Consider the following 14,688-nt stretch of genomic DNA (forward strand, 5'->3'; position numbering starts at 1 on the left):
TGTACACAAACAATTAAACGATCGACAGAATTGCAACACTGTTTACAAACAAACAAAACAACTGGGAACATACCGTATGCGCCTTCCTTCTGCACAGACTTTTAGGAGTTAAGTTATTGTTCTTTTTTATATTATTTCTTATCTTTTGTGGAGACTCTGACATGAAAGAGCTCCTCTCGTCACCTCTGCTCTGTTTGTTCTGCCCAAACATGCCCAAACCCAACAGGTGATTGAAATGAGGTGATTAGCTGCTTAGGTGAGCCTAATTCAACCTTCCCAAAACATGTAATGTTCACATATTATACATTTTCAGAAAGGTAAGCAATAAAATAGAATATTACAAAATACCCATTGCTGGGACAGCTACACTGCCCCCAAAATACAGTGATGTATTACTGCTTTGATGAACTATTTAGGCTGTAGAAATCTGGATTTTTCTTATTAATTGAACCCAAGTGTCACATCATTTATTTTATATTGACCTTTGACCAACCAAAAAATAATACCTTTTGTTCCTTTTTTTGTATTCTTAAATAGCAACTCTAGGTTTGCATTTTAATTGGAGGCTTAAGTTTTGTCAGACCTAAGTTACACTGCCCCCATAGACCTTCATCTTCACTTGTCTCTTTCCTTTCCTCCTTTTTCTTTTCCTTTTGTTTTTTGCTCCCGACAGTTCGATGTCCTCTGTCAGAGCTGTGGAAACATCAGACATGATTACCACGTTCTTCTCCTGTCCCACTTCAGAGTTCTTGGATGCTGATCTTTTCCTTCTTTCAGCTTCTTCCTCGTTTCCTCTTCTAGTGGTGGTACCGAGCTTTCTGTGCCACACTCAGCCTTCATTTTGGCCATCACTGTACTTGGCCTCTTCAAGGTTCCATATTTTGAGCTTGCACCTGTTGAGCATCCGACCACACTCCAGCCTAGATCAGTCTTGACTGCGTATGGCTTATAATCTTCCCCATCTATTACTCTTCTTGGTTTCAGTGCTCTTGCACAATCATAGCCAATTAGGAGTCCTACAAGACAGTCCAATAGATCAGGCATCTCCTCAGACATACTTAGAAGGTGAGTCCAGCTCTTCGCTGTTTCTCTAGTTTTCTCCATTGAGATGTATTCTCGAGTATATGCCGGTGGCAAGTCAATGCTCTCCTTTGAGAAGTAGCCTCTTACTTTAAGACCACTCACTCTGTGACAATTCACAACTGAACCCCTGTCAGTCATGGTTGATAGCTTCAATTTGACTGGCTCTGGTGCTGCTTGAACTAAACTAACTTCGTGAATTGTGGGCTCTTTATTTTCAGTGGAAGCGGGAGGCGATTAGAGGCTTGATCACAAGGCGTGCTAGTTTGTTGCTTAACAGGATGACTTGGGAGCTGGAAATGCACTGCTGCTTCTGAGCCCCTTCTTTGGTTATTCAATTTGAACTCTTCCACATTGTATTCTGCTTCTACAGCTTCCAGGTCTCTCAGTTTCTCCAATTTACTCAACTTCCTTAAATTCTCTCTCTGGGCTGAAATGTCTTCTTCCCTGAATATTTCAGCCTTCTTTGAAGCCAATCACGCTGCTGCTTTTACTTTCTCAATTGTGATTGCATCCGAGGCTCGACTTCCTCGCTGGCTGCCTCGTTCTGCTCTTGACACAGTTGAGCGATACATCGACTTAGAATCTTCTCTTTGGAGTAACTGGAGGACTGCAGCCTTTGCTGCTGCTGGGTCAAACCCTGTTATCCCAGCCTCATCTGAACGCCTCTTCAGAAGATCAATCATTTCACCAGTTACGTGCCCTTAAGCTCTCGTACATCTTTGTTACGTCTGACTTGCATTCTTTAACAGTTTGTACATATTCATCCAAGTCTGTTTTTGTGCATTCCTCTTTTAGCTGCAGCAAGGGCAGAATCCATTTGTACCGGCCGCCCGGTCGGCCAGCCAGTCGGCCGGTCTGTGGGTCGGCCGGCCGGTCAAATTTCTTTTATTTTTTTCTACCGGCCGATGGGCCGAAACTGAATACCGAATATAGGAAACAGTTGGCCCCCCCTGAAAACCGAATATCCGTGGCCTTATATATGGAAAAAGGTTGAGCACCACTGACATATTACAAACAGGTTTTTCCTGAAAACATTTTTTTCAGAACCGGCCTCAGATGTGGTTTTCGTCGACTAAAACTACGATGAAAAATGTTCGTCGACTACCTTATTCCACTGACGAAAACTAAATGGAAACTAAAAAAATACTAAGCTATGATGAACAAATAAAAACTAGACTAAAATGTTAGGAAGGGACTAGTGTAGAAGAGATCCAGTATAAGTCATTTTACACTTGGTTGCACGCTGAAAATAGCAGATCTACAAGCTCGTAGATCTGCTATTTTTAGCAAGTGTAAAATCAGTCATTACGACGGCCTCAAGGCCTGCCAAAACACATTTTAGTCTACTAAATCAACTGTAGATTTAGTCGACATAAGTCTTATGATATTCAGTAAACTAAAACTAGACTAAACGCAAACAGTCCAGGTGACTAAAATGTGACTAAAACTAAATGAAAATGTTTCAAGAGAAGACTAAAACTAAAATGGGGGTCCTGGACAGGTTTTTCTTAATGATGTGGGGACAGTCTTTTTTCTGTGCTAAACTGGGAGTCCCTGTCGGTGTTGTTCTCAACCAGGAACGGTGAAACAGATGGGATGCAATGAAGACCCTGGTGTTTGTCCTCTGGCTAGCAAGTTGGGCATCTGGGGTGGTCTTCAGGGTGTGTTTTCCACACCGCATTGTTCAGGTGGGTTTGCAAGGCTGACTCAATCGACGGCTGCCATGTCACTGGATGTTTTTTTTTAAAGAGGCAAGAATAGAAAACATTACAAATGTTTCCTAAGGTAAATATTAAAAACCTTTTGAAGTAAATGGGAATCAGTAGATATACGGTACATCTGTTCGACTTGCCTGTTAATAGTCGTGGTCATTGGGCACCTCCTCCAGGCCAGACAACTCCTCAGTCAGCTGGGCGCGCCACAGATCACCGCTGACTGCCTCCAACGCTCTCTCCCCCTCATCCTCTCCCTCATCCTCCACCTGCTCGTCATCTGGGGCCACAATATCCCCTGCATCCAGGCAGATATTGTGGAGGACTGAAATCATATGGCGGGGGTTTTTTTTTACTGAAAAAGTCTTCTTAACCACATTAAGCCTATATATTTAGTTGACTGGTGTAGGAACTCTATAGGCTGTTCAGTGATTACTTACATAGGGTACAAAGGTGTGGTGCACCTCCTGTGCATGCAGGAAGATGGAACGCCACCTGGTCTTCATCATTCCAAAGGCACACTTGATAATGCCGCGTGCCCTGGAATGATAGTGGTTGAAGCGCTGGGCGGCATCACAAGGTATTGGCCGTCTGTAGGGAGTGATGAGAGGGAGTGGGTGTTGGAGGCATGGGTACCCTCCATCTGCCAGGATGAAGTGCTCTGGAGGAGTAGTTTCCTCCTGGGAGTGATAAGAGGGGGTGGGTGTTGGAGGCATGGGTACCCTCCATCTGCGAGGATGAAGTGCTCTGGAGGAGGGTAGATTCCCTTGCCAGTAGAGTGGGCTGTAGCGGAGCACTCTGGCGTCATGCACCGACCCAGGCCAGCCCACGTAGGTGTCAATGAAACGGACCCGATGATCACAGACTGCCTGCAGGATGATGGAGGCAAACAGTTTCCTGTTCTGGTAGCACTGATGATCGGGGCCGTTTGGTGCTGTGATACGGACATGGCAACCGTCGATTGCTCCAGCTGCTCTTCCGAAAGCAGCGTGTCTAGCCAGCCTTGCAAACCCACGGGTCACTTCCTCCAGGTCTTGAGGGGTACTTGGGAAGTGGATGACCCTGTGGCGTTTGGCCACCACCTCCCTTGTGACCCTGTGGACAACACGGTGGACAGTGGAACGAGGCATATGGAAGGCGTCTGATACCAGCCTGTATGATGCTCCACTTGCCAGCCAGTAGAGAAACAGACGAAAATCAGGCCGTGTCCACACCAAGAACCTGACCAGGACAGGGACATGCATGTTGACCCTGCAGTATGGGCCTCTTGGCTGAGAAAGAGTGAGAAGAATTAGGTTGGTCGGTCTTATACTCAACCAGTTTTAAATAACTGAGTGACAGCATTTGTAAGATTTGTGTTAGATTACACAGTAAAATAATATTGTGATAAATGTAGCCTATCCATTTGGAGCTGAGAGTTGTCCTGGTTTAACCTTTTCATTCATGTAAATGCAAATGTGATTAACTGATTAAGATTAAGCATTCTGATGAATTAATTTCTCTCAGTTGAATTAACAGTTTATACTCACTTTACAGTAGGCTATATAGGCCTATTTGTTTTAAATGTAAAAGTAGACCTAAATTGTCAAAGTTAAATGACATTATAGCAATAAACTTAGCCTATATGAAAACTAACTAGCTGTTAGCTGGCTGTAAAGGTATAGGCATACACAAATTAACCATGAACTTACTTGTCCATCATTTGTCCTTCCCAGCTTGAGATAAAACACGCGCCGACGAGGGCGCTGTTGCATCTCCAACTCTTCCAACAGCAAATAAAGAATAAAATATAATAAAACTATTTCTAAATCCATATTGGCAACTGGCAAGCAAAACGAGGGACAAATAGGTCTATAGGAGACGTCACTGACGCGGGAATATAGAAGCGGGAATTTATATTTATATATAATATACAGAAGAAGAATCAAGAAGATCTACAAGCTCATAGCGCGGCGGCACTGATGATCAGTGCCGCCGCACTATGAGCCACACACGGGTACATCTCTTGCTGGCCGTCCCCAAGGCGAGACAACACGGTTCTCTGAATTCTCCGACATCGTTGTGGGATATTTTTTAAATAGGCCGTTTTATGATTAATTTAGCACATATATGAAGTTTAAACAACTAAATACTCCCCTAAAATAATTGAAAGTAAATTCCGTACTTTTAATGGGTCTTAAAAACACTGCGGTGACAACAGTAATGGCTGCCAGTCGGGAACGCTCAGCTCCGCTTGGCTCCGCCCAGCTCCACTCGGCTCTCAAGTGAACGCTGTCCCATTACACAGACATCCCCAGAGTGTGTGGCCTATGCCACCTTCACAGGGTAGTGCCCTACCCTATTCTACCTAGTACCGCACCTTGTAGGGTGAACCCCCTGAATTGGGATCCACCACTTGTATGCATACTCCCTAGAGTAAAACCTTGTATGCATACTCCCTAGAGTAAAACCTTGTATGCATACTCCCTAGAGTAAAACCTTGTATGCATACTCCCTAGAGTAAAACCTTGTAGGCCTACTCCCTAGAGTAAAACCTTGTATGCCTACTCCCTAGAGTAAAACCTTGTAGGCATACTCCCTAGAGTAAAACCTTGTATGCATACTCCCTAGAGTAAAACCTTGTATGCCTACTCCCTAGAGTAAAACCTTCTATGCATACTCCCTAGAGTAAAATCTACTGATCAGACCCTACATCGGGTGAAAGAAAAGTGAAAAATTCTGATTGGGTGAAAAATATGGCAAAACTGCCTGGCAACAAAGGCAAGGCTTCGTTTCATTGGCTGTCCGTCTGTGCCAACTATCCACGGCCGGCCCAGCCTAGAGCCATATGTGATGTCGTCTCCACATCCTGCTTTTTCAAATGAATGTAATTTATTCTCCAAACCACTTGATGGTGCCAAAGTGCTTCCAGTCCTGTGCCAAAACTGACCCAATAGGCATAGTGCTGCAGCTAAAACTGCTTTCAAAGTCCATAAAGAAATGACAAGGACTGGTTCTATCAGAGTGGTGATTGAGGCTCAAACCATTAGAAATAAGTTTGAGGGACATAGACAATATGATATTAAATATTAAAAGCCGTTTTAAAATGCATGTTATTTGCGCTTTAATGTCTAAAATAGCAGTATTTAGTAAGTAAGGCGTGTCGAGGGATGCTGCCTTACAAGTTGCATTGGTTCCACCTGGTGGCGGAGCTAAGGGCGTGTTTGGACGGATTAAAGTAATAGTCACGTGATCGGACGCACCCTTAGTGTTATAATGCGATCCAGCATCGCAAATGTTATATTTACCAGTTATTGGCGACGGGCTGTCACAGGGCAGCGCTTTGCTTCCGCGTTGTGACGTCATTCAATATTTTCCCCTCCGTCCATATCTTTAGCGACGACCTTTAGCAGCGTTTTACTCAGAATGGATGCTCAGATTGAGGTGATCATACAAAACATCCATGTTTTAGGAGCTCAATAAAAAAATCCCAGCGACCTTGCGATGCCGTTTTAGCGCTTCTGTCAAACGAAAGTCTTTAGAGAGTGCCCCAGAAACGATATATTATTACTTCCCGCCCCCGTCCGCCCCACCCCCTCCTGGTGCTGCCGCCATCTTGGTAGCCCAATGGGAGCGGGGCGATGCAGAGATATAGGCCCTTAGTTTTTGAAAACACTTACTTTTAAGGATAAAAAAAGCTGATATGTATGAATCTGCTACTCGTGCCATTTTTTTTACATTTGAATTGTGGAGCTTGTGGATCTGCTACTTTTGACACTTTTGTGTGTGAAGCTGTAGTGCAGTAGGGAGTTAATTTACCAAAAGAACACACACCGAAAGTTAAAATCCAGGGAGGCCAGGGGGGATAAGAGTCTTCTGCCTGACAGTGACGAAATATGAGTGCCACACTCAAACGTCACTTTATAGATCAAAAGCTGTTATGCATCAGTGTGTGTGTGTGTGTGTGTGTGTGTGTGTGTGTGTGTGTGTGTGTGTGTGTGTGTGTGTGTGTGTGTGTGTGTGTGTTTCCGTGTGCGCGTGCACACACACACACACACACACACACACATTCTTCAAATGTGTGTGGGGTTGCGTGTTTGCTTCTCTGGAGTTTTCCTGTGAGCCAGCATCGCCCTGCATGAAGGTCATATCATGAGTAGTCGCCGGAGGACAAATAGAGGAGCTCTTTAGTACTCTGTAAGAAAAATAATAATCTGGAGTCTTAAGACCTTTATTCAAGTATTTTTATTTAAGTTTTTGTTTTTTAACATAAGACAGGACAGACAACAGATACAAGACAGATACAGGACAAACCAACAACAACAACACCAGTACTCAACATTCATGTAAAAAAATATAAATGTCTGAAATACAATGTAAAACGAAAAAAAAACTCCAAATTGTACATTTATGACATCCACAATAACTGAAATTTACAATTTACAATTTAGGCATTTAGCAGACGCTCTTAATCCAGAGCGATTTACATTTAAGCAAGAACAAAAGCATGGGAATACATCACATAAAAGCATTTATCATGAAACATGCGTAAGCTAAGAAAGTAACAGTGGAATATCTATATAATGAAACTATACATACACTATACATATAAACTATACATATTTACTACTATGCTATACATATGTACTATGGCGTGCTATGACTATATACAATACAATTATAGTGCTGTCTACATAACATGCTAATGATGCTATAAGTCTGTGTCAAATGCTATCTAAGCCAACAGAAATGCTATCTAAGGGGTTAGGGTAAGTGCTATGGGCCATGATGGAGTCTGAAAAGGTGGGTTTTCAGGCTACGGCGGAAGAAACCAAATATATATAAAAAATACAAAACAAGTGGGTTTGGAGTCGTAAGACCTGATGTAGGTTCTGCAAATGCCTTCCAGAGCAGCAGTTCTCACACTTTCAGGATTTTTCAGAAGCGTTCCAAAATAGCGGCTGTACTTGTATAGCTCCTATTTTTGAGTGGTGCAGAGAGAGAGAGAGAGAGAGAGAGAGAGAGAGAGGAGAGGGGAGTTGCACCACTCAGTTCATACGGGTGTGATTTTTAAGTAGCAAATGGGAAAATGGGACAGATGCTTTCCCTGTTTTATTGGGTTAAATGAGTCATCACTGTTAACCTAGAAATTGAGAAGCCCTTTGCAAATCGAAGCATAAAAGTATCCTTCTGTTAATGTTACCGTTACCTGTTTAGTTTACTTTACTCTAGCTCTAAAAACACACAGCAGTATCATCATTGTCGTTACTAATCAGATTAGTGTATAATCCAGTTCCCTGCGTTGTCCGTCACGATGTGGTTGGTGCAGAGTAAACAGCGCTCTCTCTCTCTCTCATCCATCGGCAGCTGACTTCATCTTGAGCGAGGCCATTAATGAGGCGTGCCCCCGGCACAATCGATACCACAGAAAAACATGACTCCACCGTGAGGAAATGAAGAGGGCCGGGGGATATTAATGGCTTCCTGTGCGTGCGCACAGACAGGGAGATTACAGTTTGGCGTCATGTTTTCAAGATGAACTGGAACCCAGTTGGAACGATGTGACAAAGATAAATGAGGGCGATGGAAAACGATCACTCAGATACATTAGAGGAACATCTGAATGATACCAGCAAGATAGATTTGAAACGGATAGCGGATAGCCTTGAAATTAGAGTCTGTTTCTGCACACTTAATTTGTTTTTTGTTTCACTTCCCCGGCCTTGTTTTTGTCACCTGTACATGCTATGAAAAGCTTGAATGGTAATGGCTCTCTCAGAAACAATGTAGGAATCATGAATCATAGGTAAGCTAAGAACCTATAACAGTGGAATATCTATATAATGAAACTATGCGTATACACTATAGAGTGCTATTTCTACATACTGTAACATGCTATCTAAATTACATACAGTAAGTTGAGCCGCATACACCTGTACGGTCGTCGAGGCTAGGGCAACTGCTACGGCACAGAGATAATAGCCCTGATACGTCCCATTTTAGGGTGTAAACATAACCCAGCCACTGTGTTGTCTACAGATAGCAGGAGTAGGGCCTCAGTGGTAGAGGAGCGAGAACGGCATCACTATGGGACCAGTACACAAATTGGTCCTGATTCTTCAAAAACGAAATGCGCCAGAGTGTAACGGTGGCGGAAAAAGATATCGTATTTATCCGTCCGATCAAGCTACGTTGAGATGACGTGTTATTCAGAGAAGCTGGTGTAATCACTTCATTTGTGCGGATCGCTGAGTGTATCCTTTCCGCATTTTTTCCAAGCGATTCGCCTGGTGTCGCCTGGTTAGTTGGAACATCCACGCCCATTCTACACCATATAAGGCAACAGGAAATCTCGAAATACGTCATCATAGCCGGCAGAGAGGATTTAAATTCTATACAACAGCGTGATGAGCTTGTAGAGTAGTTAATTTTGACAGGAGGTTCCCTGCCTCCAACTGCGCCTTGGTCTACCCCGGGGTCTCCTCCCAGTGGGACGTGATCCTTGGTCTGCCCCGGGGTCTCCTCCAAGTGGGACGTGATCCTTGGTCTGCCCCGGGGTCTCCTCCAAGTGGGACCCCGGGGCCTCCCTAGGGAGACGCCCGAGAGGCATCCTAACCAGATGCCCGAACCACCTCAGCTGACTCCTCTCCAGGCGAAGGAGCAGCGGTTCTACCCCGAGTCTCTCTTTGTGAATGTTTTTTTTTTAAACATATTGGACCTTGCAGTGACTGTGATCTCAGCATCTGTAAACAATACTGGCTTGCGCCACCCCTTAACCCGTATCCCTAAACTTATTTACCATATTTTACTATTAAAAAAAACAACCTTTTAAAATAGTTCAAATAGCCGATCTACAAACTCACAACGTGTTTGTAGATCGGCTAGTTGAACTATTTTAAATTTATTTTCAAAATAGTTAAAAAAAAAAAGGCAAATAGGGATATGGGATAAGGAGTGGCGCAAGATATAGCCATCTCTATCACATTTGAACCTTTGTACAGTATAAGACTGCATGGATGAACCTTTGTACAGTATAAGACTGCATGGATGAACCTTTGTACAGTATAAGACTGCATGGATGAACCTTTGTACAGTATAAGACTGCATGGATGAACCTTTGTACAGTATAAGACTGCATGGATGAACCTTTGTACAGTATAAGACTGCATGGATGAACCTTTGTACAGTATAAGACTGCATGGATGAACCTTTGTACAGTATTAGACTGCATGGATGAACCTTTGTACAGTATAAGACTGCATGGATGAACCTTTGTAATTAAGTAATGAAGGGCTGTTTGGACCACTCACTGTCTGCACACATACTGTACAGGCCAGGACTTCTTTCCAAAGAGATTTTCTAAATATTAAATTGTGAAATAATATAAATTAAAAATATATATATGTCTGAGCGATGGCAGGAATTGGAAACAAAGATGTTATCCCCCCACATAGGAGAATAAAACTTTGCAGGAGAATGCTGGAAACACCCGGAGAACAGAACAGAGCTGCAGCAGGACATTAGAGAAGTGGCAAACAGAGAACACAAAGAACTGGGCTTATATAGACACAGGGATAACCAGACACAGGTGAACACAGCTGTCAATCAGCACAGGGATTGGCTCTAGGGACAACCAGACACAGGTGGAGATAACTGAATCACTACAAAATAAAACACATCCTGAACAACAGATCAATAGACCAGTTCCATGATGATGAATGAACAACAGATCAACAGACCAGTTCCACTGAAGTGGGAAAGATTTCTTCTCTATGCTAATGGCTTGTAATGACAGCCTCCCTCCCTCCCTTTCAAGGGGGACCAGCTAAATGATAGTTAGGAACCAAATGGACCCTTGTGGGGTCTTGTAACTCAGATGGCGTACAAATGGAACCAAATGGACCCTAACGGCCGGGTCCATTTGTACACTCTCAGAGTTAAATTAACATTGATTATAAACTGGGGGTCCCATCGTCCCAGAGTTAGGGAAAAAAATGCCATTAGGGGGTCCGTAGGCTAAGGGCCGATTCATACTCCTATTTTAGAGCCGAATAAAAGTCGGTTCGGCTCTGTAGAGCCTACAATTTGACGTCATTTGAGGTTCTGGGGGGGCGGGTACCGTCCTAAAGTCGGCTCTTCGGTGCTACTGAAAATTTCTGACGAGCCAAAATCATTTCGGCACTACAGCGCCGAAACAGCGGTAAAATAGGAGTATGAATCGGCCCTAATGCATGTCAAGCTGGTTGAGAATGACTGAAACTAGCTTTTCAAGGGTCCGGGGGCTAATTAGTGTCAATTATTTTGCTTGTCCAGTTGTCCTCCTTTGTTTACTAGTATTGATTGTGTTGCTGAGACTTATAGGTCCATGTCTTTATTTGGTTGTCTGTCAGCCCCTCAGGCTGTATCGTATATTGTAATAAATACATTGAAAAACATAAAAGTAAAAAAAAAAAATACCAATCACACCTTAAGCCTAACTCTTTTAGGACGGTAACCCTTTTGGGGATGTTTGCATTTCAAGAACCTATATTTTTGGCTAGCCATGTACAGTACAACATAATTGTTTGGTAAAGTGTCCCACAAAGTGAACAGTGACATTGTATCTGTGTAGAGCAGGGGTTGGGCAACTTTGACGATGGAGAGAGCCACTATATTTCCACACTCACGCCAGAGGGGCCGCATTGCATATTACTGTCGTAGCAAAAATAGCCGATCTACAAGCTCAAAACGCGTCGTGCTGCGACACGTTTTGAGCTTGTAGATCATCTATTTTTGAATTGAAATACTTTTTTCTGAAAAGTCACCTTTTTATTGATTTTCAAATGGATTTAGTTTGAGTTATGATAACTTTATGAACTAAATACAAATTGTACACAAAAAGACAATACAACAATACTAATCGTTAAGTACTAGTCATTTAATTCTAGTCATTAAGTATAATTAAAGCAGGTCATGTTTGCATGTTTGGAATTGCAACAGCTGAACTCAATACTATATCAGTATTCTGATATTAACCTGAGGGCCGCATTAGGTGAAGCTGGGGGCCGCATGTGGCCCCCGGGCCGCCAGTTGCCCACCCCTGGTGTAGAGAGAGTAACTTATGAGGACTGTAGTGGCACTCCGTCTAAATGTTCCACTTGGTGGAGTAGACCTCATGAAAACACAACAAGTAGTTGTACGCAAACGACAAGACAAAAATAACTTTTCTTAAAAAAGGTTTACTCGGGAAAAAACACCAACAGTACAGTTACAGAGTCCAATGTATGGTCAAAAAACTGTGTTGCTTCCTTCTATGTCTGACTCCATCTGACTACAAGACTGTGACATCAAACAGAAATACACACAGGTGCCTCAAACTGGTCCAAATTGGCTCCCATTAACTTCAAAGGACAATTAGGTCACACTCAGGTCAGGTCAGCTAGACCTTTTTAAACACACATGACACTCATGAGATGCAATCAAATAACCAGCATAGCTTTTTACCCTTTTTTTTTTTTTTTACCAAACTAATTCTTAATCTTACTCATGAATTCACTCAACCCATTCTGGGTGGGGGACCCATTTTGGTGTTAGCATCATGTTATGCTTTAGCTATTGAAAAATAGCAGATCTACAAGCTCATAGCTTGTAGGTCTGCTATTTTTGAAAAAAATCGAAGAACGACTGACATTTTTTTAATCTGATCTCAGGTCAGAATGGGTTAATCAGACCAGTGTGTCCAGTGGAAACCTCGTATGAATCTGATCTCAGGTCAGAATGGGTAACATAAAAACATTGACAATTGGCACCTACAAGGACCACATCTCTGTGTGAATGTGTCAACACTTTATTAGTGCCCCTCTGGGACCCAATCAAATTACATACATGGTTCATGAATTAATATAGTGAAGTACATCGCAATAGTGTACTTTGGGAGGGATAGAATTTTTTTTACAAACATTTATAATAACTATTACATCAGAAAAGATTGAGTTTTAAACTTTAGCTGCAAGCTTTTGTCATGAATATTATAGACCTAAATATTGCATAGAAATAAATGTAGGCAGTAGGCCTATGATAAATGTAGACCTATAGGCCTACACAATAAAACAAACAAATAGCAAGGAAGCTGCAGCATTTCTGAAAGAGTTAAAATAATTATTCTATTAAATACATCGTTTTTTTTTTCCTTTTTCATCTACAAAGATATTTGTAGTGCATTGCTTCTCCAGGGACTACTTTATGTGGCAGACCACTCTGCCTTGTGCTAGGTGCTCTTAGGTCCTGTATCGCAGCTGCATTGTATTGCCCTTGATTGACGTGTGTCAGTTCAACCTGACCACATACGCGACAATAGTAAAGCTCGCGAGGTTTTCAGGCTGCGCGCCTAAAAAGCACAGACATGCAAGCCCTCGCAGCGTTGTATGCGCTGCGCGCTGTAGGCTTGTAGCTCTGATGTTTTCGTCTCGCGCGCCGCCACCATCACCACTTTTCTTCAGTCACGTTGTTTGTTTGATGCTGAGAGCATGCGGGAGGAGGAGAGGGGGGAAAACACACCGTGCGAGCAGAGGAGCAGATATTAAACACGTGAGTTATTATTATTATATAATATTATTATTATTATTTATTAACATAAAGCACTCGACGAATGGAGAACAACAGCGAGCCAAATTTAATTGTAACTGCGCAACAAACACACACCACCACCATGCAACTTTTATATGTCCATAAATGAAGGGACTTGTGACATTCATTTCAGTAGTTTTTTACAAACACACACCGTGGAGCAGAGGAGGATAAAAAGATAACTTTTAATTTTAAATGTTTTGTGGCCTATTGAATGTTTTGTGGCCTATTGAACACATTAAGCCCAACTCTTTTAGGACGGTAACCCGTTTGTGGGTTTTACATTTCAAGAACCTATATTTTTGGCTAGCCATGTACAACATAATTGTTTGTTAAGTGGCCCACAAAGTGAACAGTGACATATCTCTGTGGCAACACTTTATTAGTGCCCCTCTGGGACCCAATACAATTACATCATTCATGGTTCATGAATTAATATATAGTGAAGTGCATCGCAATAGTGTACTTTGGGAGGGATAGAACAAGATACAAACATTTATAATAACTATTACATCGTTTTACTTTTATGGCAAGGTGGACGTGGTTTGTAATTAGGCCTATTTCCCCCCTTTTTTTTTTACAAAGATATTAAAACTCGCGAGGTTTTTCAGGCTGCGCGCCTAATAAACACAGACATGCAAGCCCTCACAGCGTTGTATGCGCTGCGCGCTGTAGGCTTGTAGCTCTGATGTTTTCGTCTCGCGCGTCTCGTCACTTTCCTTCGGTGAAGTTGTTTATTTGTTTGATGTTGCAGGAGGAGAAGAGAAGAGAAGAGAAGAGAAGAGAAGAGAAGAGAAGAGAAGAGAAGAGGGGGGATGAAGCGGGAAAACACACCGTGCGAGCAGAGGAGGGTGAGTTATTAAAAAAAGATAACTTTTAATTGTAAATGTTTTCTCCATTTTAACATAAAGCACTCGACGAATGGAGAACAACAGCACAACAGCGAGCCAAATTTGTAACTGCGCAACAAACACATGCACACCACCAACATGCACGAGGCCAGCTCGTTAAGATTAACACATTGAGTTTATAACTTTTTTATATATCCATAAATGAAGGGACTTATGACATTAATTAAGTAGATTTATGCCTATATTAGGCTATATTGTGTGAGGCATATTGGGCTTTCAGTCGTCTGAACAACTGAACTTGGGTGAGGTTCTCCATAAAAGCATACAGAAGAGAATTAAGGAAAGCCATAATGTAAGAAAAAACTTTAAATAATAACTATAGTGTTTAATTGACACATGTCACGTGGTGTTACATTAACAATACCAGCAGCACACTCTTGACTCTGTTTAGACAATGG

The 14,688-nt window shown here is 42.4% G+C and overlaps 1 protein-coding gene across 1 annotated transcript; it reads right to left on the reverse strand.

Moving 5' to 3' along the window:
* Nucleotides 1-2,938: 2,938 nt before the first annotated feature.
* On the reverse strand, nt 2,939-4,039 carry LOC310853970 (uncharacterized protein; the record flags this gene model as incomplete). Its single annotated transcript, XM_083758446.1, has 2 exons — nt 2,939-3,120; nt 3,232-4,039. The coding sequence occupies 2 exons, from the start codon at nt 4,037-4,039 to the stop codon at nt 2,939-2,941; spliced, it is 990 nt and encodes a 329-aa protein (XP_083614572.1).
* Between the last annotated feature and the right edge of the window lie 10,649 nt (nt 4,040-14,688).

This window comes from Protomyctophum parallelum (assembly GCF_964188405.1).
Source record: "Protomyctophum parallelum genome assembly, chromosome: 23".
Lineage (NCBI taxonomy): Eukaryota > Metazoa > Chordata > Actinopteri > Myctophiformes > Myctophidae > Protomyctophum > Protomyctophum parallelum.